Source organism: Episyrphus balteatus, chromosome 3, assembly GCF_945859705.1.
Source record: "Episyrphus balteatus chromosome 3, idEpiBalt1.1, whole genome shotgun sequence".
In the NCBI taxonomy this organism is placed as follows: domain Eukaryota; kingdom Metazoa; phylum Arthropoda; class Insecta; order Diptera; family Syrphidae; genus Episyrphus; species Episyrphus balteatus.
The window spans coordinates 14,363,044-14,389,960 of NC_079136.1; the positions used below are offsets into that span (position 1 = coordinate 14,363,044).

Here is a 26,917-nt window from a genome sequence, read left to right on the forward strand (position 1 = left end):
AAAAAAAACTATACTTATACACAAACCAACACAAATAAACACAAAAATTTCCACCACTCTCATGGAAATTTGTATGCATTTGCTCAGAATAGAGCCACAAATTTTGAAGAAAAATACACGTTAAAAAAAAGAAAAGTCATAGGCGCATTATATATTGTGTGTTTTTCTTATTCGGAACACTGATTTTTTTTTTTTGTTAGGTATATTTTTGAGTGTGTATTGGACAAAAATATACAAAATACTCTCTCTGTGTGATCTTTGCTGTGCCATCTGATCAACTGACGAAGATATCCTCTCCATCATCGTTATAATCATCCAAGTCGTAGTAGTCGTCATTTTTGCAGCAAAATTACGTGCAATTAGATCGGCGAGTTGCGCGACTAAAAATATTGTGCTCATAATAATATTAAAAATATTAATATTTTCAAAAACGAATTTATTTCTCTCAGTAAATGCTAATTTGGATTTCAACCATAACGTGTCTTATGAATTTTCAGAAATTAAGCATTTTCGTTTCGAAAATTTTCAAATAGAAGAGTGTGTGCGTTTTTGAGAGACTGTTTTTTTGATATTATTTTTTTGTATTTATAATATTTTTTTGTGAATAAAAAAATATATATCATCATTTTTTATTCTTTGGAATAATTATTGTGTATTTTTGAAATTCATTTAACTGCCAAAGTGTGCCAGAAAAATACGTTTTTTGGAGAAGTTTGTTTGATGAAAAAATTCATTCAGTGAAACACCGAAATCGAGTGATATTGAAAGTGAGATTTAAAGTGTGAGGAAAGGAGTACACACTCAACGAAGAAAAATTAAAAAAAAGAAAATAACCTCTAAAAAATTGTTTGCATAACCTAAAAAAAAAAAAAGTTTCAAAAAATCAATTAAATCACTTTTCAAGTGCCCGTTTTTAGTTTAACTTTTGTGTTAAAAACGAATAGTTTGAGAGTTTGTTTGCAAAAGCTCTATAAATATGGCCGATACCGATGTTTTTGGAGATTCTTCCGCTGAGAAAATGTCCACCGAGGACCTTACCGAGGCTACTCCCAAAGAGGATATTACCGAAGAGGAGGAGCCCTCGAAGCAGGTCAAGGAGGAATTGCTCAAAGAAGAAACGGAAGAACTCAATCCGGATAGTTCCGTTCAGGAAATTGTTGATGAGAATGGTGACGTTTACGAAGAGACCACCCAGGTGGCTCGCAAGGTGGTGAAACGAACAATGAAAATTACTGAGGTGAGTTCGTTATTCTTACAGAAAACAACCGAAGCTGTCATTTCGAATATATTTCGTTCATTAGTTTTTTTTGAAATATGTCTTCGATTTATTTCGTTTTATGATGGGGAACGTACTTTAATTTTTTTGGTATACGTCACGTTTGTCTGTCGGTCTAATAACAAATACGGTCAAACAAAATTGCTAGAGATTTATTTTTAAATGTGTTTTAATTTTTCATTTCTGCCTCGAGATTGCCGCCGCACCAATAAGCTGCTGCTCAGCAGTATTAAGAAGCAGAAAAAAACACAGAAAAAAAAATTAAATAAATACATTTTCGACAGAACAATATATAACTTTGTCTTGTATATGAGAGAAATTCCCTGAGAAATATCATTATAAAAAATTTGTTTATGTGTATTTGTTTATTTGTTTTTATGTAATCAAACTGAAAACATATCATTTTTTTTTTTTGCTCTGGCAAGCAATTTTCTGCATGTTTTGACCTGAAAATAAATTATAGAATTTTTTATTTTTAAATTTAAAAAAATTTCAAATAAATTTTGTTTTAAATTTTTTGATAAATTTTTTTATCTCAAACAAGGGTGTTTATTTATGAGATTTTTTCATAGTTTTGTCCAAGTTTTTTGTTGGTCACTTTGAAGTAGATAAAAAAAACAACCTTGTTATTCTGTCGAAATTGCAGTAAATTTATTAAAAATAACAGGAAATTTCTATTATGTCTTAAAATGTCTTCAAAATCAATTACAAACAACATTGAGAAAACATCCGGAATAATCATTCAATGTAAATGTATTTTTTTTGTTTTGAATGAACATGAATGGTGCAATTTGCCGGTTTTGATCTTCTTTCAATTTCAATTTTTTTATTTATTTTTAGAATTTTAATTTTATTTATTCCATCAATGTTCAATGCCTATATAAACGCAATATATTTTGAAAAAAAAAAAAAAAACATTTGAAGTAAACATTTTGAATAGAAATTTCTTCCTCATGGATAAATACATTTAAATATTGTTGTTTTTTTTTTTTTGTGTTATACAAGTATATAAGGCATTGTTTTGTTATTATAAAAGAAATATTTTATTTTTCTACAAAAAAAAAAAGAAAAGAATAAATCTTAATGTTAAAACAATATTCTGTTTATTGGAATTTTTGTTGCAAAGAAGATGGAATGAGTTTATTTTTATATTTATTGGAACATTTTTACAATAAACTCATCAGAAATTTTGGAAGAACAATAAACTTGACCGTTTAAAATATACATTTTATATATTTGTTCAGTAGCTGCTTTTCTTCGATCAATAAATTTAAAAAGTCATACAAAAAGTATGACCCCAACATTTTACAGCTTGTTTTAAAGTGACAACATGTTATTAATTTATCCGCTTTTAAATATAAATTAAGGTTCTTTAAACGTAAAAAAATACGTATAAAATATTTATTTCATTAATAATTAAAATTTAACTTGAGAAGTTAAAGAATGAGCAGAACAAGGTTTTTTTTTTATTGTGTAAAAAAGTATTATTCAATTAAATGAGAAAATAAATTAAACTTAATATATTTTCAGTAAATACATTTTTAATAAAATAAAAACTAGGAAAATAGCTCCGACAGTTCACTTTTAAATGAAATCGGTTGCTGAGAATTGAAATCTTTTTGTTTAATAGCTTTTGAAATATACATAATTGAATTCTAAGTGCAAAGTAAGCAGCATAGAAAGATGATTTTTTTAATAAGAAAAAAGAGAACTAAATAATGAAATAAATTCCAAATTTGTGTATACACAAATACTTTTAAATATAATGATTTTAATGTATTTTTTTAATACAAAATGTTTAAATAATATAAAAAATGTATTGAATACGATTAAAAAAAGGACTTGAGAGTGCAGATAAAAGAGGGCGGATACCACGCCTCGCTATCAAAAATGTGATAAGAATTTAAGATTCTCCAAAATCAAAATAAAGTGGAGAAAACTAGGTTACCACAACCTCATAGGTATTTTCAAAGGGGAATGTGCATTTTAGACGTTTGACGGCCAGTAACAAAAATTTGTATCAAATGAAAGGACGCTTCACTGCATTTCTTTGGTAATGTAAATATATTGTGCAATGTGTAAAGGACAATATTTAATATCTGGCAAATATAACTCAGAATGTAAGTTTATCAAAGCAACAGTATTTTCTCTATGGTTGAGTGTGTTTTCAAATGATTTAAACTCACAAAATTTGAACAAGAAACTATCAAAGAGAGTCAAAATTGTTGTTTTTAAAAGGTATATATTAGACTGATTCAAAAGTTTCAGCCCTTAATGTTAACATTTAGTACCGCCTCATCGCAAATTTCTATTTCCCATACGATTTGTATGGGAAAGATTGTGTATTTGTGTTTAGAATTTTTTATCTTTTTAATGGTTCATCCAAAAGGCTTGACAAAATCATTTTCTTTTATAAAATTGTTCGCTCTACAAAAAAGCTCTATATAATTTTTTTGATTTACCCCCGCGTTTCGAAGTTATTCAACTTTAAAATATAAAAAGTAATTTTTTCTCATTTTTTTCCGATTTTTTGACGAAATTATTAGTTTTTTTCAAAAAAATTGGCAAAATTTTCGAATATTTGTATTCTATGTTGTGTTTTGGTTTCACAGATCCTTTAATATAACTCTCAAACCCCTAATACTATCATATTAGATTTCTTCAATAAATTCGAATTATTCATTTTTTCAACTAAAAATTATTTTAATTAATTTTTCGCGTCGGTTTTTTTTTAAATTTTATAAATGCAATTTTGTAGAGCGTTCAATTTTATACAAGAACATTATTAAATCTAGCCTTTTTGATGAACCAGTAAAAAGATAAAAAATTCTAAACACAAATACACAATCTTTCCCATACAAATCGTATGGAAAATAGAAATTTGCGATGCGGCGGTACTAAAGGTTAACATTAAGGGCTGAAACTTTTACAGTATTTTTTTTTCGTCATTTCCAACAATATTTTCAACAATGCTTTGAACAAAAGAAAAAAAAATTTTTTTTGAATCAGTCTAGTATATATATCAAATATCCAACATATTTAAGGTCTTAGGCTCATGAAAACTGACTGAGCATAATTTTAAAGGTACACTCTTAAAAGTTATACAAATAAGAAAGTTTCAAATGCAAAAATGCATTTTATTCATTTGTTAAGCAAATCACAGAAACAACTCTATCAAAATTGGTTTTAGAAAGAAAAGTGGCCAAAATTTTATCTATTCAAATTTAAAACCAAACCTTTATATTTGAGCCCTCTGTGTGCGATAATTATAATATGACAATAAAAGATTAAAATACATTCAAAACTAATTGCTAATATAAAACTTGATCTAATATAAAAAAACAATAGCTACAAAAAAAAAATAAGTCCAATAATCATGATCCTGAACTTTGCAGACAATTTGTGCTGAGTTTTAGACAGCCACCAAAGTCGCAAAACTCTTCTGATTTTGAAAAATTAAACGCCAATGGCTTCGTTAAAACAAAATCTAGGGGCCATATTTTTTATTTATTTTTTTTTTTTTTATTTGTCTTAACAAAAAAGTTATGGCCAAAAAACGCAAAAAACACCAAAAAAATAATTTAAAAATTTTTGGACATTCGTCAACACTGTAATAATGGACCCATTTTCAAAAAATAAATGGCAATCGCTTCGATTAATCAAAATCTAGGGGCTATATTTTTTTTTTTTTTTTTTTTTTATTTGTCTTAACAAAAAAGTTATGGCCAAAAAACGCAAAAAAAAACATCCAAAAAATTATTTTTTAAAATTTTGGACTTTCGTCACCTCTGTAATATAATGGACTGATTTTCATAAAATAAATGGCAATCGCTTTGTTTTACTAAAATCTAGGGGCGATATTTTTTTGTTTTTTTTTTTATTTGTCACAAAAAACATCAAAAAAATTATTTTTAAAAATTTTGGACAGGAATTCTTCAAAATCAGGCAAAACCACTTTGATAAATTTTATTTTTTATATGCTGAATAAGAATTGACCTCCATTCATCTTTTGAGAATTTATTATTTGAAAAATATTTTTCAATCAAAAAAATAGAAGTAGATCCTAAAAAAAAGTACGGAAGTAGAATTTATTTTTTTCCCAAAACCGAAGTAAATCTACTTCGATCAAAGTAAAGTCTGAACCCCATGACTCTAAGAAATTCGAGAACTAGCTTTCGAATACAAAAAGAATTATCAAAATTCGTTTACCCTGTCCAAAGTTACCTATGTGGTAACAAACAAAAAAAAAATTGTTTAAAAAAAAATACTCTAGTAGGTACTTTAAACTTTTTTTTTTTAATCAGTTGATTTTTAAGACGCAAGCACGCACAACTCAAAAGATTCTGACAACAATTTTTTTGTACCGCATTTTTCGCTATTTTCACCCAAACGGGCACATATAAAAAAATGGCGTGCTGATATCTTTCGAAACGTATTTTTTTTTAAATCGGTTTATTTTGACGGTGATGTCCAAAGCTCAACAATCAAATTGTCTTAAACAAATTGTTATACAAAAGTACCGATTTAAAAACTAAACACTTTTTCGATAACCTAATTTTTTTTTGTAATTTTCAATTCAAAACTACTTACAGTGTTTTGCGTAAAAAACTCGTTTGCACCCGTTTCCTCTGTTGAAAGAAAATTAATTGTTTAAAATAAAGTGGTTCTATAATTAAATTTTTTATTTCAAAATATTAGGTTTAATTGCAGCAAAATATAAGAAAAAATTCTTTAAATCATTATGGCTGTTTTCGAGAAATATTTTTCATTTGTATCGCCTAAAATCTTCAATAGGTTTTATCTTGTTTATCTTGTTTATCTTGTTTACAAAAAGAAGAGCTTACTCGTATTAATATCTAAACTTAAAATAGAAATATTTTGATTCAAATGAAAAACCTCTTATTTAAATCTATTTTCCAAATTCCTCGAATTATTGTTGTTGAAGAAGGGTTCCAAGAACTCTGTATATCACAACCAAACGCGGAATCAAAACATAAATACGAATTTCCAACAATACCTCAATATTTACTTTTGCTAAACTTCCTCGTTAGCGATATAAAATATTATATACTTATATTCAATCTTTTGATATCATTGCGATTTAAGTTCATAATTTAGGTGACAAAACATCAAAAACCATATAAAACAACCCGTCAACCTTTATTTGAACATAAATCAAAAATAAGTGCAAACAGATTAGGGCTATATATTATTTGTGTTGTATCTTAATACCTCATCTGCACACACAAAATGCCAAATGTTCATCGTCTTTCTGTGAATAACGTGCCATAATAATACCTTTAGTAGCCTTTAGGCAGGTGTCTGAGGTGTCTATATGCTATCAAAAATGGTATATAAATACTAAATATAACAACGAGCACGCACAAAAGATTTTAATATAAATCTAGGCGTCACAATTTAGACAAAATAACACAGAACAGAACAAAAAAAAAAAAAAACATTCCCAAATAGGTACAACTCGTAGGTATCTGTGGAGAATTCAAAGTGTTTAACATCGGTTAAGTGTCCTGGTGTTCGAGGCTTTTTGTGAACGAATATTTTGCTCTGGTGTCACGTGAACGTGCCTCTTTATTCGATAAACAAAAAGTCCTCCACACAAAAACACAGCTTTTCCGTACAACACGCAGCGGATTTATTTTATTTTTTTCTGGAAATATACGAAATTAAATTCCCGCGAGGCAAAAGAATGTCTTGTTGTCGATGGTAAATTGAATCTGGGAGTGCCTATATCTTTTATTACCCATTTGAAAATGTTTGTAGAGGGATAAGGAACCTTTGGGGCCATATCAAAAGGCGACCTCTGTGACGTTCGTATCTTTCCAAATTAGATCGAAAATTGCCTATTTTTAGAAAAAAAGGGCTATTATGACGTTGTCACATTCAGTTTTGAAACTTTAAAGAAAATACAATGGAATATATTCTGGAAAATGACATTTTAAATGCATCTTCAAATGCATTTTGATTTGTTAAAAGGGGAGAATCGTTAAAAAGCACTCAAGGATTCCCCAACTCCCACAGAGAGTGAATGGACGACACGACCGACGACGACGTCGATCGTAAAAAGTTTTATAAATAGACAGCCAATTTAAAAACATTTATACTGTTTCTTGATATAAAATAATAAAAACTGATTTAATGGTTGTTTTCTTTTCTTCAAAGTTTTTACTACGCAAAAGCCAAAATGCACAATATCCAGAAGAATTAAATATCTCAAAATGGTGCGGAGGAGTGCACTATTATTAGTCCAAGAGCTAGTGGCACATTTGACTAAGGTATCTCTTGTAAGGCTGAAAATTCTTACAGTGGTAGTTTTAAGCATGCTTAGTAAGAAAATCTTGGTCTGGCAGGCCTCAGCGGTGCACATCATATATATATATGACCTTGAAAGTGTAATTTTCAACTTTTTTTGACCAAAATTTGACTTTGAAATCGATTATTTCAAAAAGTATTGATTAAAATAACTTGATTTAAAAACTAATATAAAGTGTAATATTCTGCCTTTTGAAAAATGTATCACTCATAACTGCAGGTGTTGCCGTCGTTTTTAAATAATTTTTTTTTTATTTTGAGTTACTTTTTTAGAAAATTGCCCCTCCCCCCTAAACGGGGGGAGATAGACCCCCTTTTCCCATAGTAAAAAATGCTTGTATTTAACTCCTCTACAAGAATCCGTTACTAATTTTCTCCGCCTTAGAAAACCATTTTTGGTTAAATTTTTTTTTTGTATTTTATATTTTTTGGGGAAATTACGATAACTAAGGCGGGGAAAATTGGTAACGAATTCTTGTAGAGGAGTTAAATACAAGCATTTTTTACTATGGGAAGGGGGGTCTATCTCCCCCCGTTTAGGGGGGAGGGGCAATTTTCTAAAAAAGTAACTCAAAATAAAAAAAAAATTATTTAAAAACGACGGCAACACCTGCAGTTATGAGTGATACATTTTTCAAAAGGCAGAATATTACACTTTATATTAGTTTTTAAATCAAGTTATTTTAATCAATACTTTTTGAAATAATCGATTTCAAAGTCAAATTTTGGTCAAAAAAAGTTTAAAATTACACTTTCAAGGTCATATATATATATGATGTGCACCGCTGAGGCCTGCCAGACCAAGATTTTCTTACTTAGCATGCTAAAAACTACCACTGTACGAATTTTCAGCCTTACAAGAGATAACTTAGTCAAATGTGCCACTAGCTCTCCTACTATATTGTTTTCTGAATTTTTTTCTGAGAAATCACAAGAAACGAACGAACGGACAGAGACGTTTCGAAAGCATTTATAGAAGCCATGGAAATTAATGGAGAACATTAATTAATTACATTATATATATCATGTAGAATAGAGACTTTCTCTCTTGTCAGATTCAAAAACTTTGTTACAAAGTGTCTAACATTTTGAAAAAAAATGTAGTATTGTTGTGTATAGTCACTGCTATAGGTTTTCTACATGTAAACATTTTCAATTATTTGATTCATTTGCCCTGCAAATAGACCAGAAAATTAGTGTTAGTATATATTATTTTCAAATGGAAGAATGAATGCTGGTTTTGCTGTGAAGGTTAAGTGCGGGACTTTGAGGGTCTTTTGACTAAAAAGAAATATATCGTTGTGAGTTTATTATGGCGAATTTGCTTTTGAAAAAAGGATAACTAACAAAGCTACAAAAACATACAATAGTACAGAAAACATAATATGCCCGAGGAAATGGAGTACTAATTAAATCTGTCTAAAGGTTTTGAAACTATTCCTAGAGTAAAGAGGAAAGCTGAATAAATTATATTTATTTTAGAAACGGTAATAGGTTACTTTAGAAATATTTACGGAAAGAAGTTAGCTGAAAGGAAAATTTAGCAAAGAACATGACCCAATGAAATGTTTTAAAGAGGAAACAACGGATGACCAAGAGCAAGCGCTTAGTTTTTTAACCCTCTACTGCATGAATTATGAACGAAATGAAATAAAATTTTTTTTAACAATTTTTTAGCTTTATTAGGGGTTGAAAAAAGGTATTACATAAAATTTTTTATTTTTTTACATATATATAAATTTTTAGAAACATAAACCATATATGGGTTAGTATGCAGCAATTCAATTTCCAGCAAACAATTAATAACCCATATATGGTTTAGTATGCATTCAAGGTATGTTTTGTAAAATATGTTTTTATTACATTGGACTTTCCTTATTCATGGAATTTATTCAAACTCTTTCTTGTATCATTGTTGCAGAAGAACCCCTTCATTTTCTACATGTACACAATACGTTTTCAGTCCCGAAATTTGATATATTGGTGTTTTTGTTTGCCATTCAGGGATATGGTCGATGTTTTCAGTTAGTACTGAATTCAACGGCTTTTTGCCCTTGGTTGTTGTGAGTGAATTGGAGTTTCGGGATTAGATGGGGCTGGACTTGCGTGACTTGTATATAACTCCCTCAGCTTTGTTTTGTTCCATCTCTGCTTTGATCACATGCCAAAGCTGAAGGGCATCATCTTTTTCGTGACATTTTAGGTGTTACAGATTTGCAAAAGTGCTCGGAGATGGCTTGTTTGATTTAAAAAAGGGCCAGAATCTGAAGCTAGATCGTCATCACTTCGAAAGCCATCACCAGTTTTAGCATTAGGGTAAATTAGGGCATTATTTTTTCCATAGAAAGTCTTCCATTTGGCAGCCAAACGCAACGCGAAGTATTTAGGGATCAACTTTAACGAGCTCCTGAGGTTCAACCTTCACTCTAGGTCTGTCCTGAAAAAAGCCAACTACGCCTTCCATCGCCTTCACCCCCTGATGAAGAGAAGAAACGGATTAAGCCAACCAACGAAACTCCTGATCTACAAGCAGCTTCTACGACCTGTCATCGCCTATAGCTTTCCGGTATGGTATACCATTTCCAAGACAGCCATGAAGGAACTTCAAATTTTTGAGAGGAAAATCCTGAGGATCTGCACCGGACTTTACTTCGATCGACAGCGACAAAAATACTACAGCAACGAGCGACTTTACGAGGAAGCAAACATCATGACGTTGGAAAAGTATCTGCTGCAATCTGCAAAGAAACTTGTCGGAAGCATCGCCAACCACCCCAATCAGCTGATGAGAAGCATGAGAACCCAACAACGACATCCCGAACCCAGATACCTTAGTGCTTTGGATATTCTGGATGAACACATAATCCCAACCGACAACGAGGAAGTAGTTTACTTTTACGCCGATACGCAATCGGCCTACTACCGCGGCTAAATGCCATACCACCCAACCCACCATTATCAATACCACAACTGGACAACCGGGACGGAACACCCCGAGGATAACCTAGTCAGCAGACTTGTAAAATTAAGCCTATTCATGTACTATATTTATATATATTTATCTTTTATCCATTGTATAAGGTTAGGCCCCATATGTGCCAACAAATTTTATATCAATCAATGTATCTTATTAGAAATAAGTTAAGCTTAAGTCAATTGTATAGGTATAGTATGTTCAATAAAACAAAATTGAATTGAAATTGAGAAAGTCTTCCAATTAATTTTACAAAAAAAAAAAAATTCCAACAAAAATCAGTAATGTAAGTCGCCAACGCATGATAACCCATATATGGTGTTTTGGAAAAATCGCCAAAAAAAGATAAAAATTATTAAAAAAAACAAAAAACAAACTTCTTAAACATATAAAAGTATAATAAATTCATTCGAAACTTATTTTTAATTGGATGCAACTTACTTATTTCTTATAAAAAAAGACTTGAAAAGTTCACACTTTTATTCACTGATTTGCACTTTAGACATGCTCTTGGTACCATGAGTTTATTTCAGAATCACGACTCTCTTACTGATAATAAAAACCGGTTAATTATAAAAAAATAGACATAGTTTTATTAAAGTTTTTTCTTTTTGACATTTGATGCAATATAACAAGAATAAATCGATATGAAATCGATAAACCATATATGGGTTAGTATGCGGTAGAGGGTTAATATAAAAAAAGATGGCTAACGAATCAAATGAAAATACTGATAATTGTTAAAAATTCTTGCAGAATTAAATTTTGTATACATACAGGGTGTCATAAAAGAAATGGATCAAACGAAATATGCTGATAGGCCAACTTAATACTCCAGTCAAAGCGTCATTCGACCTTGCGCACAGAGGCACTGTCAGTTTTTATTTCATGGATCGATAGGGGTATATTTGAAAAGCTTTACCCCAATTTCTCACCACCTGATCATTCTTTTTAGCGGAGTTATTCACAAAAATGCATTTTTTGAGATATTTTACTTCTAAGCTAATATCTTTGTTCCAGATTATCGTAGACCAAAAATAAGCATACATTCTCTTTCTTATTATATTTTCTATCGTTTTATGTAATTTCATTGTATTTGAGTGAGTAAATACAAAATGGCAGCTATTTAAAGTCAAATTCTTGTTGTTAAAAAACACATTTTTGTCATTATTTCGAAAAAAGCTTACGACATTTTTCTAACCTATTTTGTAGCCGCATTTTACAGAAAAAATCAGCTCATTATCACCAAAGATGGCCGAGCAATTGATAAATGAACGCATGAAAAACTGGTGCGAAAACACCCAAAAATATCGTTTTTTGGGAATAACTCGGCTTAAGAGTGTCCTACGACAAAAAATAAAGCTTTTTATTGTTCGTTACAACATTTTCTATCGATTTTGTGCACATTGTTTTTGTTGAAACAAATAAAAAATAAGTAATATTAAGTCAAAGACGTTTTTTTGTTTAGCAAACTCTTGCCTTATTATTTTGTAAACGGTTCAAGTAAATTATTGTTGTAGTCCTTAAAATTATCTACAATTTAAAAAATTAGCTCTCTACGACCCACGGGAGCCGAGTTATTATAATTTTAATAAAGTATCATTTCGTAAGAAAATTTAAAAAAATTTCCCTTGTTTTTAAGTAAAATAAAAGTTCTCAGTGAGAGGGGTTGTTTTCATTGCTTCTTGTTATAAGAGGATTTGTCTCATGTTTTTCGTTGGGCAATTGGGACTTTTTTTAAAAAATTGATTTCTCGGCAGCCTATTTTAAGTTGGGAACCTATAATTATCGCGATTTGGCTTTTTTTTCTGTGTTGACCGACAGGTGGACCCCATTTTATTTTCTCTCTTACCGCCTGCTTTGAGCGCTTGTGGTGTGGGCCCCAGCTAAAGGAAAAAAATATTTTCTTAAAGATTGAAAAAATGTAATTGCATTTTCAAAAATTTATCAGATTCTTCTAAAGAATCAGACAAAATATCTTCACAATTATTTTCTTCTTCTTCTATTAGGATGGCTGGTTTAACTCTCGTAAATGCCCTCGAACGAGCACTTCCCGTCCGCATATAATATAAGCGAAGTAGAAGAAAATAATAATTGTGAAGATATTTTGTCTGATTCTTTAGAAGAATCTGATAAATTTTTGAAAATGCAATTACATTGGCTTGGAAGACCTCTGAATCACGAAAGAGGACATCCTTATCTTTCGTTTGGTACCAATTTCGTCTTTTAACTAACTCGATGGTTCGACGAGCGCCCAACCGCGTCAACAAAGAAAAAAAAGATAAAGAAAAAATGTTGCAACCTTATACTAGTTGTTAAACTGCCAAGTTTTGGTTTGGAAGACCTCTGAATCACAAAAGGAGACATTCTAAACTTTCGTTTGGTACCAATTTCATCTTCTATTAAGATTGATGGTTCGACGCGTGCACAATAGGGCAACAAAAAAAAAAAAAAAGAAAATCGCGTAAATAGGTTCTGACTTTAAGATAGACTGCGTGGCCAAACTACCAATTTTTGGTTAAGCAAATTTTTAAAATATTCCTAATTTTTTGTATGGATTTAGTAAATTCATGTTGTTATCTTTGATTTGGTAGCAAAACAATTTCTTAAATCAACGGTAAACAAAAAACTCATTTTCATCGTTTCCAACCTTAAAGCTGTTCGCGTGCAAAAACTGCCAAGATTTGGCCAGGAAGACCTGTGAATTATTAAAGAAGACATTGCTACCTTTAGGTTAGGTAGAAATGGCTGTCAGGAAAACGACTGACACACTTAGACCATTTATTGGTCCGTTGTGATACCATGATTTTGTAAGGAAATTCCTCACTAATTAAACCAGTTGGAGCTTTTAATGAAGCGGTGAAGGTTGAAGATGTCAGTATTGATTAGTTCACTAGTATCTTCTAAGAAATATTTTTCCAAGTATTTTTTACGTCTACTTTTTTACGCTACCTTTCATTTGACACCAATTTCATCTTTTAGCTCGATGAGTTAGGAGGGCCCTAAAAATCGACCACTTTAATGCGCCCTACCGCCGCTCCTGCCAGGTTACCAAAAGGAAGACCTGTGGTTTTGTGATACACTATTTGAGTCCATGGTAATTTTTTTCTTTAGCTCGATGAGTTGAAGGGTGCCTAAAAAATGCACCCAAATTCACCCTGATACGCCAATCCTGCCAGGATGCGGACGGGAAGACCTCTGGTTTTCGAAGTTACTCAGAGTCATCTTTTACTACAAAAGTGAATTTTTCTTTAGCTCGATGAGTTGAGCGTTTCTGCAGCCGCCGCCCGGTCTAATATATATTAGTAAAAAATCAAAAGTGTTTGAAAATTAACATTTGATAGCTTTAACAAAAAAAAAAGTTGTTTGGCGTTGTTTAGAAAATCACAGAATCTCTCGAATTTAATACCATTTCAGAGTATTAACATTTTTGTTCAAATTTTCAAAAGGTTTGGAAAAAGTCACAGACTTATGGTTAACAATCCAAAAGATATGGCGATTTCTTTAATGATTTCTGGAGAAATAGCTTAGCGAAAAGCAGGGAGAAATCATTTTACATCTTTTTAATGGATGCTAGCTCTTTTCATAAGTAAGAGGAAAAACTTCACAACGAAAAAATATATTTTTCAATTTAGCCTCAATCAAATGACTCCTATTGTAAGGTTCATATTCGTAATAAAACTATCATCAAAATCACATTTATCTCTAAGACCATTAATTTTATTAAATTTTGTCTATTTTTTTTTTTCGTAATCAAAACATAAAATTGTGTACTTTAAATGTCTTCAAAAACACATGTCACTCATTAACATTTTGATATTTATCAACCTCCTCAAGTCCTTTAAATTTTGTTTCTGTTATTTTTCTTGTTTCGATGATGTTCGCCAAAATTTTTCACACCATCAATTTAATTATTTAATTTAAAATTTAATTATTTTATCGCATTGACCATAAAGACGGCATTTTTATTATAAATATTCACTGCATGTATGCAAAAATTTGATTGCCACTTCTCGGTACAAAATAAAAAAATAATGCGCCATCATTAAGATATACACAAAACAAAACAAGACATATTAAAAATATACCAAAAATGCAGTTTAAAATAAATTTCAACTCAAATAAAGTTACGGCCCTGACTTTGACTTTGTTGTTAAAATGAAAAAAAAAAAAAAAAAAAATATTTATCGAGCGAAAAAATCTGCTAAAATATTAATAAGCGTAGCCAGAGATTTCATTCGCATACTAGTTCACTTTGCATTTCACGCTTTAATTGGCCATTTCACGGCTTCATGCGTTCATCACGAAAGGTCTACACTACACAACACGTAAAGTATAATTAATTGATTGCTCTTGGATGTTCCATTGACTTTTATGTGCGTTAGCATTCAAGGACACTTCCAACAACAATCGACCACAAAATATTTTATTCATCAAAAAATAAGTCTGCCGAAGCTAGAAAATCAAACAGTGGCAATGGAAAAGGCACACTTCGATGGTAAATTAATTGTTAATTTTCTCCTTTTCGACAGAAGATTATTATTTCATTGAAATAATGCCCAAGTTTTGTGGTGCGTTTGCTAATAAACTTTCAAAACAAATCGATTGTTGTAGAGTTTGTCTTGCAAAATAACTTTTGGGCAAACTTTTTTGCTTATTTGGGAATACAGACAAAAACCTGATGACGCATAAGTAATCCCCAATCAACCATTTGTTTTTTTTTTTTTTTTGGGTCACGTTATGAACTTATCAGACAGCCTCGTTAACAACCCACAATACCAACAAACAAAAAAAAAAAAAAACAAAAACAGTTATTTATGTTTGTTTGTTTTTTGGGCTTAATTTTATTTATCCTCAGATGGACCGACCGATAGGTGAAAGATACAAATTGATATTTCAACACGATTTCATGATTAATGGAATAATGTTATGAAAACATCATTTCCCTTCGGACGTGCGCCATCTTGACCACAGGAAATTGTCTTTTATGATGATCCGATTAATTATTGCGTCAGTGAAATGTGTGTTGATATAATAGTTGTGGACGCTGATGTTTATGTTGTGGGCGGTCGTCCTGAAAATCTGAACTTTAAATACAAATTAATTTAGCAATAAGCTAATTGAGGATGAAATCATTTTGGGGATTCTCTTAGGAATTGATTTTCTATGTGGGTAGTAGCTTAAAATGACAGATAATGGACTTTACATATTTAATTTTAAAATTAAATTTCTTATAGATGGTTAAATTGAATGTTTTTGAAAAAGATTCAAGATTGAAAATGACTTTGACAAACTTAATTGCAGATCAAGAATGTTATCGTAATTATCAAGAATGTTTTCCATGGTAAAATACAAATTCAATTTTATTTTTCGTAACTTAAACAGATACGAATAAAAGATTTTTATTTTTAAAAACACAAATATCTTGAAAAGAATGCAGTCAAACAACACATAATTGATCAAAATCTGTGTCGACACATCTTTTAAAAAGCTATAAATAAATATTGTTTGAAATAAAATGTCTGTCAAAGCATCATTTTGAATATTAACAAAAAGAAAAAAAAAAAAAAATAATGTCTTTGAAATTGAATTTTTGAATAAACATTGAAATGTAGTTCACGGCTTAAAATCAAGTTTTTGTTTAAAAATAAAATTAAATATGTATTTTAGTTATAATTTTAAACTTTGACACGTGGCAAGTCAAGATTTTAATTAAATTATATATTAATTTAATATTATTGGTAGGTATTTGGAGCGCCAACCGGTGGCGCATAGCCACTTTAAATTAGTTGATTTATTTTAAGCTTTTCATCTTTATTTTATTTTGTTCAATGCTTAAATTTGAATCACAGGTTTTTCTTATCTGCACTAAGCTGACATTTATTGATGTCAATTATATAAATTAAGTCATTATCTTTGGTCTCACGGATTTTTTCTTGGATTCGTACCTAGTAAAAAAATTCTGCCGTAGTTTTTAAAACAACCTTTTTGATTAGGCTTCTTTCAAAAGCAAAAAAATTAGTTTCTAACATTGATATTTTATTACATATGCAGATGTTTTCAAATAATTTTGAAACATTTTTTAAACATTTTTGTATAAGAATCCTAACGTTTGAATACAAACAAAAAAATTTAATGTAATCAAAAGAGTTATGCGAATGGACTAACAAAATGTATAAAAACAAAAAAGTACGTATACGCCCTGGTGACCAATTTGGTAGTTTTTTTTTCTATATCTAAGCCTACACAATCCTAAAGAAAAGAATCAACAGCCAACACAAAAAAAATAATAAACACCCTAAAATTATGAGGCACCCTGAGAAGCGAATAGGATTCGAAATTGTTCGTTTATAATTCTCAATTCCATTGTTTTCGATCTGGAAGCACAATGTTTTCTAAATTGTTCTTTTCTTTTTAAACCATCGACCACAGAAGAATTTTTTTTCAATAAATGAACAAATAAATAAATGAACAAAAAAAATGTTTTTATTTTTTTAGTGATTTTCGATAGGCTGTATTTCAGTTAATGATGATCATGACAAAATGAAAAGCACGTGAAATCTTCCTTCTTCTAATTTTTCTGGTGTTAATGTTTTTTTTAAATTAATAATTTTTTGTTTTTTTTTTTCTTTTGTTAATTTTATTTATTATTTTTGTTTTGTTTGTTTTTCATTTATCTATCTTTTTGCTTTTTGTTTGACTCTTTAACGATTTATTTTATTGAATTATCAGTCATTAAACCAAAAACCATATTCTTGACTTTAACTATCAATACCTCAATAACGGATTTAAAATTTTTATTTAATTTTCTACAAAGAAATTATGTCTAAGTGTTTTCACATTTGAATTCAATAAAGAAAACTTATCAAAATAGGTTATTTTACGGGTTTCAGAACAAAATTCATTTCTCTTGAGTTTATTTTGAGTATTGTTTTAATAAAATCATTGATATTTTAGATTAATCAAAGAAAAATGAAATAAAAAAGCAAGGACTTGGGGTAACCACTTGAAATTAGTCCCGCCCTGATAATATTTTTGACCTAATTTTTTTTTAAATAAATTCATATTTTACCACGAAAAAGTTTGAAAAAAAAAGACATTTAAAATTTTTTAATAACGTTTTTTTTTCCAAAATACTGAGTTGAGGACCATTCTTTCAAAAACTCTTGATTAAGTTTAGTGAATTTAAATTGTACAGATAGAAATGAGATACTGGCTTTTTAAAAACGTGTATGCAAATATTGTAGGTGTTGCCGTTGTTTTCAAAATATTTTTTTTGTGTTTGAAGACAATTTGTGAGATAATGCATTTATCGCCTAAACGATGGAAGATTGTCCTTGACTCTCATATAGTTTTTTTTTCTTTAATTGCCTAGCCCTAGACAATTTTTTGGCATTAGTAAATGTATGAAATTTAAGCAAAATTTTTGAAATTTTTTTTTTTGTTAACAAAAATCTTCATTAAAATTTAATCGCGTTTTTGGGTTCGTCTGTCGGGTGTTTGGGCGCGGTTAAAACGTCTGTCATGGGTGTTTTTGTAATCAAGGCGACGAGGGCGTCAGGATCCAATTATTTCTAGGTGGTTACTTGGTTACCCTCACTAAATCAATTTTCAGAAAAAATGTAGGTACTTTTGATGCACTTTTTCTCAGCAAAGGCGCAGACACATGCCGGCAGACGTTCGTTTTCGTCATCACCATGACTGGGACTTATTTAAAATATTAATATGAATCGATTACTTCTCACGCAAAAAATCTGCTCCCAGCTCTCGGTCTATATGAAAAGTTTTTTTTTCAAATTTGACTTTTCTTGAAAATTTTTAATTTTTCTTTAGTTTATTTAAAATTTAAACATTATTTAATAATAAAATGCTCAAATAAATTCAAGATAATTTGATTACAAATAACTTCGACCCAGAATTTGTTTGTTGTGAAAAAGTTGGGAATTTTTTGTGTTCCATGTGTACACATGAAAAATCAAAATGTATGAGGTGGGGCACGAACTTGCTCTTAAAGTTAAAGTTGCTTAAATTTTTAGGACTTTTTATATAGAAATTTGGAAAAAAAATAAATATCGTTTTAAAAAAAAAATAAAATAAAATCTGAAATCAAATTGCCCTCCAAAGCAAGTATGCAGTTTTGATTGATATATTAAGATGCATTTTTAGAAAAAAAATTTTCAAAATCGTTAGAGCCGTTTTTAAAAAAAAACTAATTTTTTCTAAATAATTTTTTGGAAAAAAAGTTTTAAAATAAAATTGGTATGCCATTTTGTAGAAATCACTAATCAACATCTTAAAACAAAATTTTAAAAAACTTCAATGTCCCGTTTTCGAAAATTTGATTTTTCAAAAAAAAAAATTCAAAATTTTTTTAAAAATCCAAAAATTATTTTTTTGGAAATTTAATTTGGTTGATATTTAAATTATATAAATGCTTCTTCACAAAAAAGTTTCGTTGAAATCGAATAAGCAGTTTCGTAGATAATCGGATTTGAAAAAAAAAACGGTTCTATGGCAGGTACCGTTAATAATGATTTTCAAACAAAAATTTTTTTCATTACAAAATAGACCTTACCTTAAAATTACTATTTGAATTTTGTAGGTAAACAAAATCGTTTTAGCCGTTTTTGAGATATTTCAATTTTACTAAAATCGGTATATGACATGTACCGTTATTTTTGGTCAAAAAAAAAAAAAAAAAAAATAATTCAAAAAATCCCTCTATAGAGTCTCCAAATAACACTACATACCAAGTTTGACTTTTTTGGCATTTTCTACCATCGTAATGTCATGGAAAAATGTTATCTCAACTTTTTTTTTTGTATGAATGCATAACTTGATAGTACCTATATCGCAAGTAAAAATGATGTACTTGTTGGAGCAAGCCTTGATCTCAGTTACATATATAATTTGGTAATATGAAAGTATAAACTACCCGGGAATTCATTTCCCAATAAACTTAGTAGTTTATTTGAAATTAATCTCATTATTTTTATGGGAAGAATCAGCAAAATAAGGAATTTCAATTGAGATTTTTCTAAGCTTCTAGCTGCACATAATTAGGCATCAAGTAGTCAACATGTTGTCAAATTTGGCTAACAAGTAAGATATGACAATGTTAAAAGCATAGATATCCTGTGGGAGGGTAAATAATATTCACAAAAACTACCCAAATGTCAAGCTAATTACAATATCCACAGGGAAATCGCCATCGTTGATTCCACCATCACTCATTAGGCTTAACATCAAATTACTCATCACTTAATTTGAAATCCAAACTGACACTTCCTCATAAATAGCAAATTGGCTATCGTTCAGATAAATCACTTAATTGGATTGACATGTGCCTGGATAGCGATGTAAACTGCATTTATATCTTATTTTGTACAACAAGAAATAATACACTTGCCCATTGGTTTGAAATATTTAAAAAAAAATTATTTTTAATTGGATTGAGTAAGTATTCGTGTAAAATATCGTCATCTCCATCTTTCATTCCTTGAGGGCAAGCTCATTTTGTGAGTGACGACCAAAATGCATTTAAAAGCTTCATTTTCTGTGCCATTTCCGATTTTTTTTAACTTATCTTTTTTTTAATTTTCAACCATTTTGCAAAATAAGTCTGTCAGGATTGGAAATTATATTTGACGGTTCAGTATTATTACATATGGAGCGTGGATTTTAAATATACATGATGGTTGCAGTCTGATAGTCAATTTTTTAATGCGAAATAAATTGCAAGGCAAAATAATATTTATTTATTGTCTTCTTATTTTTTCAAAAATAAAAAAAAAAATCTAAAAAAAAAAAATATTAAGCTGTCTCATTTGTTCACTGAGTTGGCACTGTTTTGATGTTTTGTAGCTGCTGCTTGCTACTGCTGACCACCACTGACAAAAAAATATATAAATAGCTTCATACTGATCCCAACAATACCAACAGTATTTATGTAGTTTTCGAATTAAAATATAAATAAATAAAAAAAAAAAAAAAAAAACAGAGCTTTTGCTTTCAAGATGTCGACAACAAGTGATTCTACATAAAAATACACTTTAAGACAAAATTGATCTAATGGCCGACGAAGACGTAGACAACAACGACGACGACAACAAAGACGAAGACAAAATAATACGTCGCGTCCCTACGAAAAAAAAAAAAAAAACAACTCGTGGGGGCCGATTTAAGATTTCATTGCATTTATAGTTGCGTATGTGTGGCATTTGATGTATGCAAGGGCGAACCCGGCTAAAGACGTTTTAATCATTTTTTTTTTTTTGTGTGTTACGGACGAGTTTATTTACGTGATGTCTTATGGCATTAAATTCAAAGCCGGAAAACTCGAAAGATGTTGGGTATTTATTTGAATGCCACTGCCGACAAATCGGCCGATATATTATCATACAATGTAACGCAGGGAAAAAGGTTACGCATACGCCCCAGTGTACCGAAATAGTGCCACTTAAAAAGAACTTTGACTTGGAAACGATAGTTGATGTAGGATTGACGTATTTAGATTTTTGTTTCTTATACATATATTAAATGAAATGTTTGGATTTGTAGAATAATACACACTGCCTGATGAGTGATGTAATTAAATTAAAAAAAAAAAAAACAAAAAAAGACTGTTTTAAAAAGAAAAATTGGTTTTTGTTAAACAACTAGGGAAAGGAAATGAATTTTAAGTTATTCTCATTCACTTCTTTAAAGTTTAGAAATTCCTATTAAGGTTTCGAATTTGTTCCGAAAAATTAACAATTCTTTTTTTTTAATATATTTAAATGCACTAAAATTGCTCAGTATTTGCCTGAGGGTAAAACCGGATTTAAAAAACCATTTTTACTTTTTCAAAGCAATAAATGATTTTCTGTAAAATAAAATTCACACTTGCTCTTGTAGTTCAAATTATCTATCAGCCTTATTGCGATTTAGAACTATCAATTGATAATTGAAAAAATTAAGTTTCAATATCTTATTACTTAGCTTAGAAAAGTTTTGAAAGCAGAGAATGGTCCTAACCGTTATTAAATGAAAAAGTTGACCAGTTTTTCTATAATCCTATTTGATTAAAAATCCCAAATTTCAGTATTTAGCAACTATCGATTGATGGTTGAAAATTACAATAAGGCTGTATATCTTAAATAACTACATTTTAGAAATTAAAGATTTTGGTTATGTTTTGAAAAAAAAAAATTATTTTTTTTCAAAAACTTTTTTTTTACATTTTATACGTTAAAACGAAAGAAACATCTCTCTGTAAATTTTGAATTAAATTGGGCATCGCAGACATAGTAAGAAAAAAAATCTCAGGTAAGTTTTTAAGAGTTATCAATGAAAAAAGTTGATCAATTCAGGGTTAATCCAATACTGTGACACTTAGTTTGTATCCTCATTTAAGTCTGAATGTTTAAAAAAAAGAGGATTCTTAGAAAAGAGTAGTTTTGGATTTTTGTTAATTAATCGAAAATGACTAGATATTTTTGGGTCCGGTTTCCTGTTTTCGTTTAAAAATAAATAAGAGCATCGAATTTAAAAAAACTAAATTAGTACTATTTTGAAAGTTAATTTTTCAAAAACTATGTAATAAAATGGCTTTATTTAAAATTTTTTTAAAAGACTAGGTTTTTGGTTCTACAAAAAAGTATAACACCGTTGACTTTGAATATTTTTTTTCCAAATTAAGTCTATTTTTTTTCTTACATTGCCCCTCCCTGCCAAACAAGAGGGAATAGACCCCCCCCCCCTCACACACGATTTTTTCTTGTCTTGACCCAACCTTTATACTCTAGCTTTTTGGCCCATCGCTCCTGAATCACCCTGTATATTGAAAAATAAAATTAACAATAGGAAATAATGTTCCACATACACCACAGTGACCCAACTTGATTATTCTTAATAATTGTAAGAGAATGATTTGTTTAAGATGCGACAGGAAGCCAGACAAAAAGAGGAAAAAAGTCGTAAGAAAGTAGGTCCCCCCTCACTGGAATGGACATTTCCTTGAAAAAAAAAAAATTCAAAATTTAAAAGAATATAAAAAATTTCATTTGCAAGATTACAAGTCAATACCTTCCCTTAAATGAAGTTCTCGCATTTTAGCGTTAAGGTTTCCTCCTTATTTTTTTTTTTCTAAATTGTGCTCTGAATTGACTATACCAACCACTGTATAAAAAAAGTAGTTCTTAGTTATTATAAGGTTATCAGCATAATTATTGTTGTATTAAATGAAAAATTAAGTCTAATTAATAGATCTGATTGGATCCCTAACTTCTGTGAGCAATCTATAAAAAAACATTAAGATGCCTTCCAATTTTTTTTTATTTTTTTATTGAAACGTGTCTACAAACAAGACATTTGTTAATTAAGATTCTTAAAACATTATGTCTATCCGCAAAAAAAAAAAAAAAAACAAATATACATAGATATTCAAAACATCTTTTATTATAGGTCATTTATATGTAGGCCGGAAAAATCATATTGAAAAAAAAAACAACACAAACACAATCTTCATACATATATCGCCCACAGTCCTAATGCGCAACGATGCCGGTTGCGCTCATAGCATCGCATCACTAATTGTCAAGTTCACCTGTCGCCTTAAATCTCGCCACGTATAATTAAAGAACTTCCTTGTGTTCGCCGAACCAAACCAATTCAACCCGGCCGGCGAACCACACTGCACTTTCTATATTATACATAATGAGATCTCACATTGCATTTAATTTTGCTAATTAATTCTTCTTCCAATAATAAATGCGGATAAATGTTTTATGACATCGAAATTAGAGCAAACATTTTTCGAAGCACCATTAAAACTACTAGTCTACATACAATGACAAACAACACACGACGACATGATGACACCGCCTCCGGTTGGTTGATTTGGATGCGGGCCGCGGACTGAAGTTGCATTGGAAGCAGCAGCTGGGAGGATACAGTAAAAGTTCTCACTAAAGATTTTTGAATAATATGAGGATAATTATACTCTTATTTTGTATCTTTAGAAAAGTATTCGCCATTTAACCGCAAAAAAATAATTTGTGAAAAAATTACTTATTCCGATTTTTGTGTCACCCGACACAAATGTACCCACCTACAAATTTTGAAAAACTAAAGTTTAAAAAGTTAATCCCTTAAATTCAAATATACAAATTTAAAAAACACTACGGAGTTAAATAAAAAATACAATTATTAACCCTCTGTAGGCACTGCTCTTTTTTGTGACGTGATAGGCACACACGGGTGCGAATTTGGTTTATACTTTTACATGGCTCTAGAACTTTTTTCGGTCACAATATTTTATAGAGAATCAAGTATGAAATTGATGTAGAATATTCCGAAGAATTCGAATATTGTATTCACAATTCCAAAAAAAAATATTTTCACCCTTATAAAGAGACTTTTTTATGACCACTTTTTTGAAAAATCGTAATTTTTTTATTTTTGTCCTGCCAAATTCGCACCCGTGTGCCGACCCCTCTGTCTTAAATATCATCTCAGGAAAATAATCTAGGACAAGAGTTTGAACCTCACTCGAACATTTTCAAAAATGTACTTGGAAGTTCTTCACCGCAATTAAATGTACTTAGAAATGCACTTGCAGTATGGTGGCATTTTAAGTATCAAGAAAATTATTCTTTTTCTTTTCAAAGTGCATGCATAATTAGTGCTTTGAATTTAAGTGTGTATGTAGGATGTAGGTAGACTAGTGTTCACCTCACTATACCATAAATAATTTCATATTACTTGCACGTTAAAAAATAATGGCTAGCGTGCATGTATAATATACATACGAATATCTTCTATACGGTTAAAGCAATCAATTTGATGTCAAGCAATTTTTTGTAGAACGTACAAGAATATATCTTGCTAATTTTGAAATAATGAATTTTCAGTGAATTGGAAAATTTTTAAAAGTAAAAAATGTTTTTATAATTTTTCTTAACTTTGACCTCGAATATCTTTAGAATGGTTAGATTAATGAAAAAAGTTAATAAGACATTATTTGTGGAACAATCTATTTCCTACAAGAATATGTCTGGCGCGTTTGATTATTATAATCTTTCAATTTGTTACAAAATTAAGAACAAAAAACAAATTTTTAAAGATTTTATCGATTTTTTGCCCGCAAATATCTATTAAACGGTTAGATAAACGAAAAAAGTGTACAAGGCCTTTTTTGTAGAGCGTTTAATTCCCTACAAGAATATGTAAAGAAATTTGCTAAAAAGCCGACTTTTAAAAAAATGATTTTTTTACTAGAAGCTTGATGTAAAAATAGAAAATTGCAAACCAGGGAGGACCTTCCCGTTAATATTAAGAACTCATATTTGTTGTGTATATTCTAGAGGTGTCTACCAATCGATTTTTCGGAGTACCAAATAAAAAAAAAGAATTTTGATTTTTTTTTGACCCACCCTAATGTATATATGAGTTGTAACATATTTGTGTTTATAACTTTTTCTAGTATAAAAAATAGATACAAATAAAACATATTCATGAAGCTTACTTAAAGACTTACCAAACATATTATTTTTTTTTTTTTATAAAAAATGTGTTCAAAAAGGAAACAATTCTGTTTAACATTAATAGTTAAACTTTTTTATTTTATGTTTAGCTATTTAATAGAAATATTTTAGCTATGAGAATTTTTCACAAAAACTCCTCTGTTCCTTCTCGTTTTTGCTTTTCAGCTTGGATAGTGCAAAATATTTTAGTTGCACAAAAAAGTCTCCCATAAGAAATGAATTAGGGTTTATGAAAAGAAACTCGCCTCCATTAAAAAAAAAAAAAAATGTCCTGAAAGTCGAATTTGCAACCGGTGATTCTTCAAAGGATAAAAATGAATTAAGTTGACCCTGAGGGCTAAATTTCTTTTTTATAACCTTCGTAGAGAGAAGGATTATTTTAAGTTGTCTGCATAACTGTGAAGGCAGTGTCATTAAGTGCAAAGCTGTTTCCTTCTACAAAACTTTCGATCTGCAATTTCTAACACATTTTTTTTTTACGATTGGAGGTGAATTTCTTTTCGTGGTTTGTAAAGTGATAATTTTTGCGAAGATTTGTTCTTCTCAATTGTTTACCAATTCTGACAACCCGTTTTGCCGTCGTTAAACTGCATTTCATACCGGTTTTCAGCATAATTTTTAGCGCGAAGTCATGCTGTTCAGATCATTGCACATCTATCGGCCAATATTGTGGCTAAGCAACTTCGACTGTATAATGTTTTTTCTATACCCTTGGATATTGCGCGAATAACTGCGTACTAAATTTTAACTTGTGTTAACTTTTGTCCCAATGCATCGTTGATTTCGGCCTAGTTCAAAGACTTCTTTTATTTTCGCCATTTTTTCCGCGCCTAGAGATTTTTCCCGAGCCGTTTTCATCCTTACAGGTTATAGACAATCAGATTTATTGACAGACACAATTTTGAGTCCAACTGACCCATGCAACTCATCATTTATTAACATTTTTGCTTATGAACGTATTCAGGTGAGCTAAAAAATATGCTTGTTTTTATGAATAGATTTGGTCTAGCTACCGTTTGAGAAGAACGGTAGGTCCCAAGACAATTTTTTTTCTCCTAAGCTAAGCGCATAAAGATGTTCTCTCGTTACGTATGTAAAAAAGATGTACCATTGCAATAAATACCAAGCCAGGCTAAAAATAAGACGAACTAAAATGTGGACGTATTCAAGTGACCGGCAGTGTAAACCTCACGTATCTATATTATTATGAAAGGGATATTTTCGGCAAAAAAATATTTTGTTTTATCGAGAAATTAAAATTAGGAAAAAAAGCTAGCTTTAAACTTTGTAGTATTTGGACATTTCTTACAGGGAAAATTGAAATTTTTAGGACCAAAATTTTAACTACATGACATTTAACGATTTTCTTGATTTCTGACTTTCTCTAAAAAAAAAAAAAAACAATTGAAAAATATTTTTTTTTGGATTTTTGAAAAACATTTTAATTTTTTTTCGGAAAAATTAATTTATTGAATTTTTGTTTTTTGTTTTTGAGCTGTTCTAAGATTTGAACCTCTGGTCTCTGTTGCAAAAGATAAATTTTTATTTAATTTGGAAAGTAAGAATTTAAATTCATGCATTTAGAAATAAAGTTCAAACCTTTTCAAATTAAATTAATTTTTTCGTAGTCATCAAATCATCAAAATCTACAAAAAAATATTTACATATATATTTTGGTATAACAGATGAATTTGTTTTGCAAAGTGGCAAAGTCTACTTTTCTTATTTATGAATTGAAACTGCAAAAAAAGGCAATTTGCAAAAAGATTATTTTTTTTTTTTTGAAAAAGGGTGAGCTCTATGTGAAAAATA

The 26,917-nt window shown here is 29.7% G+C and overlaps 1 protein-coding gene across 5 annotated transcripts in view; it reads left to right on the forward strand.

Moving 5' to 3' along the window:
• The first annotated feature begins 663 nt into the window (after positions 1-663).
• Positions 664-26,917, forward strand: part of LOC129915632 (tropomodulin) — a 175,792-nt gene continuing 149,538 nt past the window's right edge. Inside the window, exon 1 of one of the 5 annotated variants that reach the window (XM_055995256.1) lies at positions 664-1,237. In XM_055995256.1, the coding sequence (XP_055851231.1) occupies positions 977-1,237 (261 nt within the window). In that variant the 5' untranslated portion in view covers positions 664-976. The remainder of the gene's footprint in view (positions 1,238-26,917) is intronic. The other 4 variants (XM_055995264.1, XR_008772337.1, XM_055995265.1 and 1 more) reach the window with 4 other exon arrangements.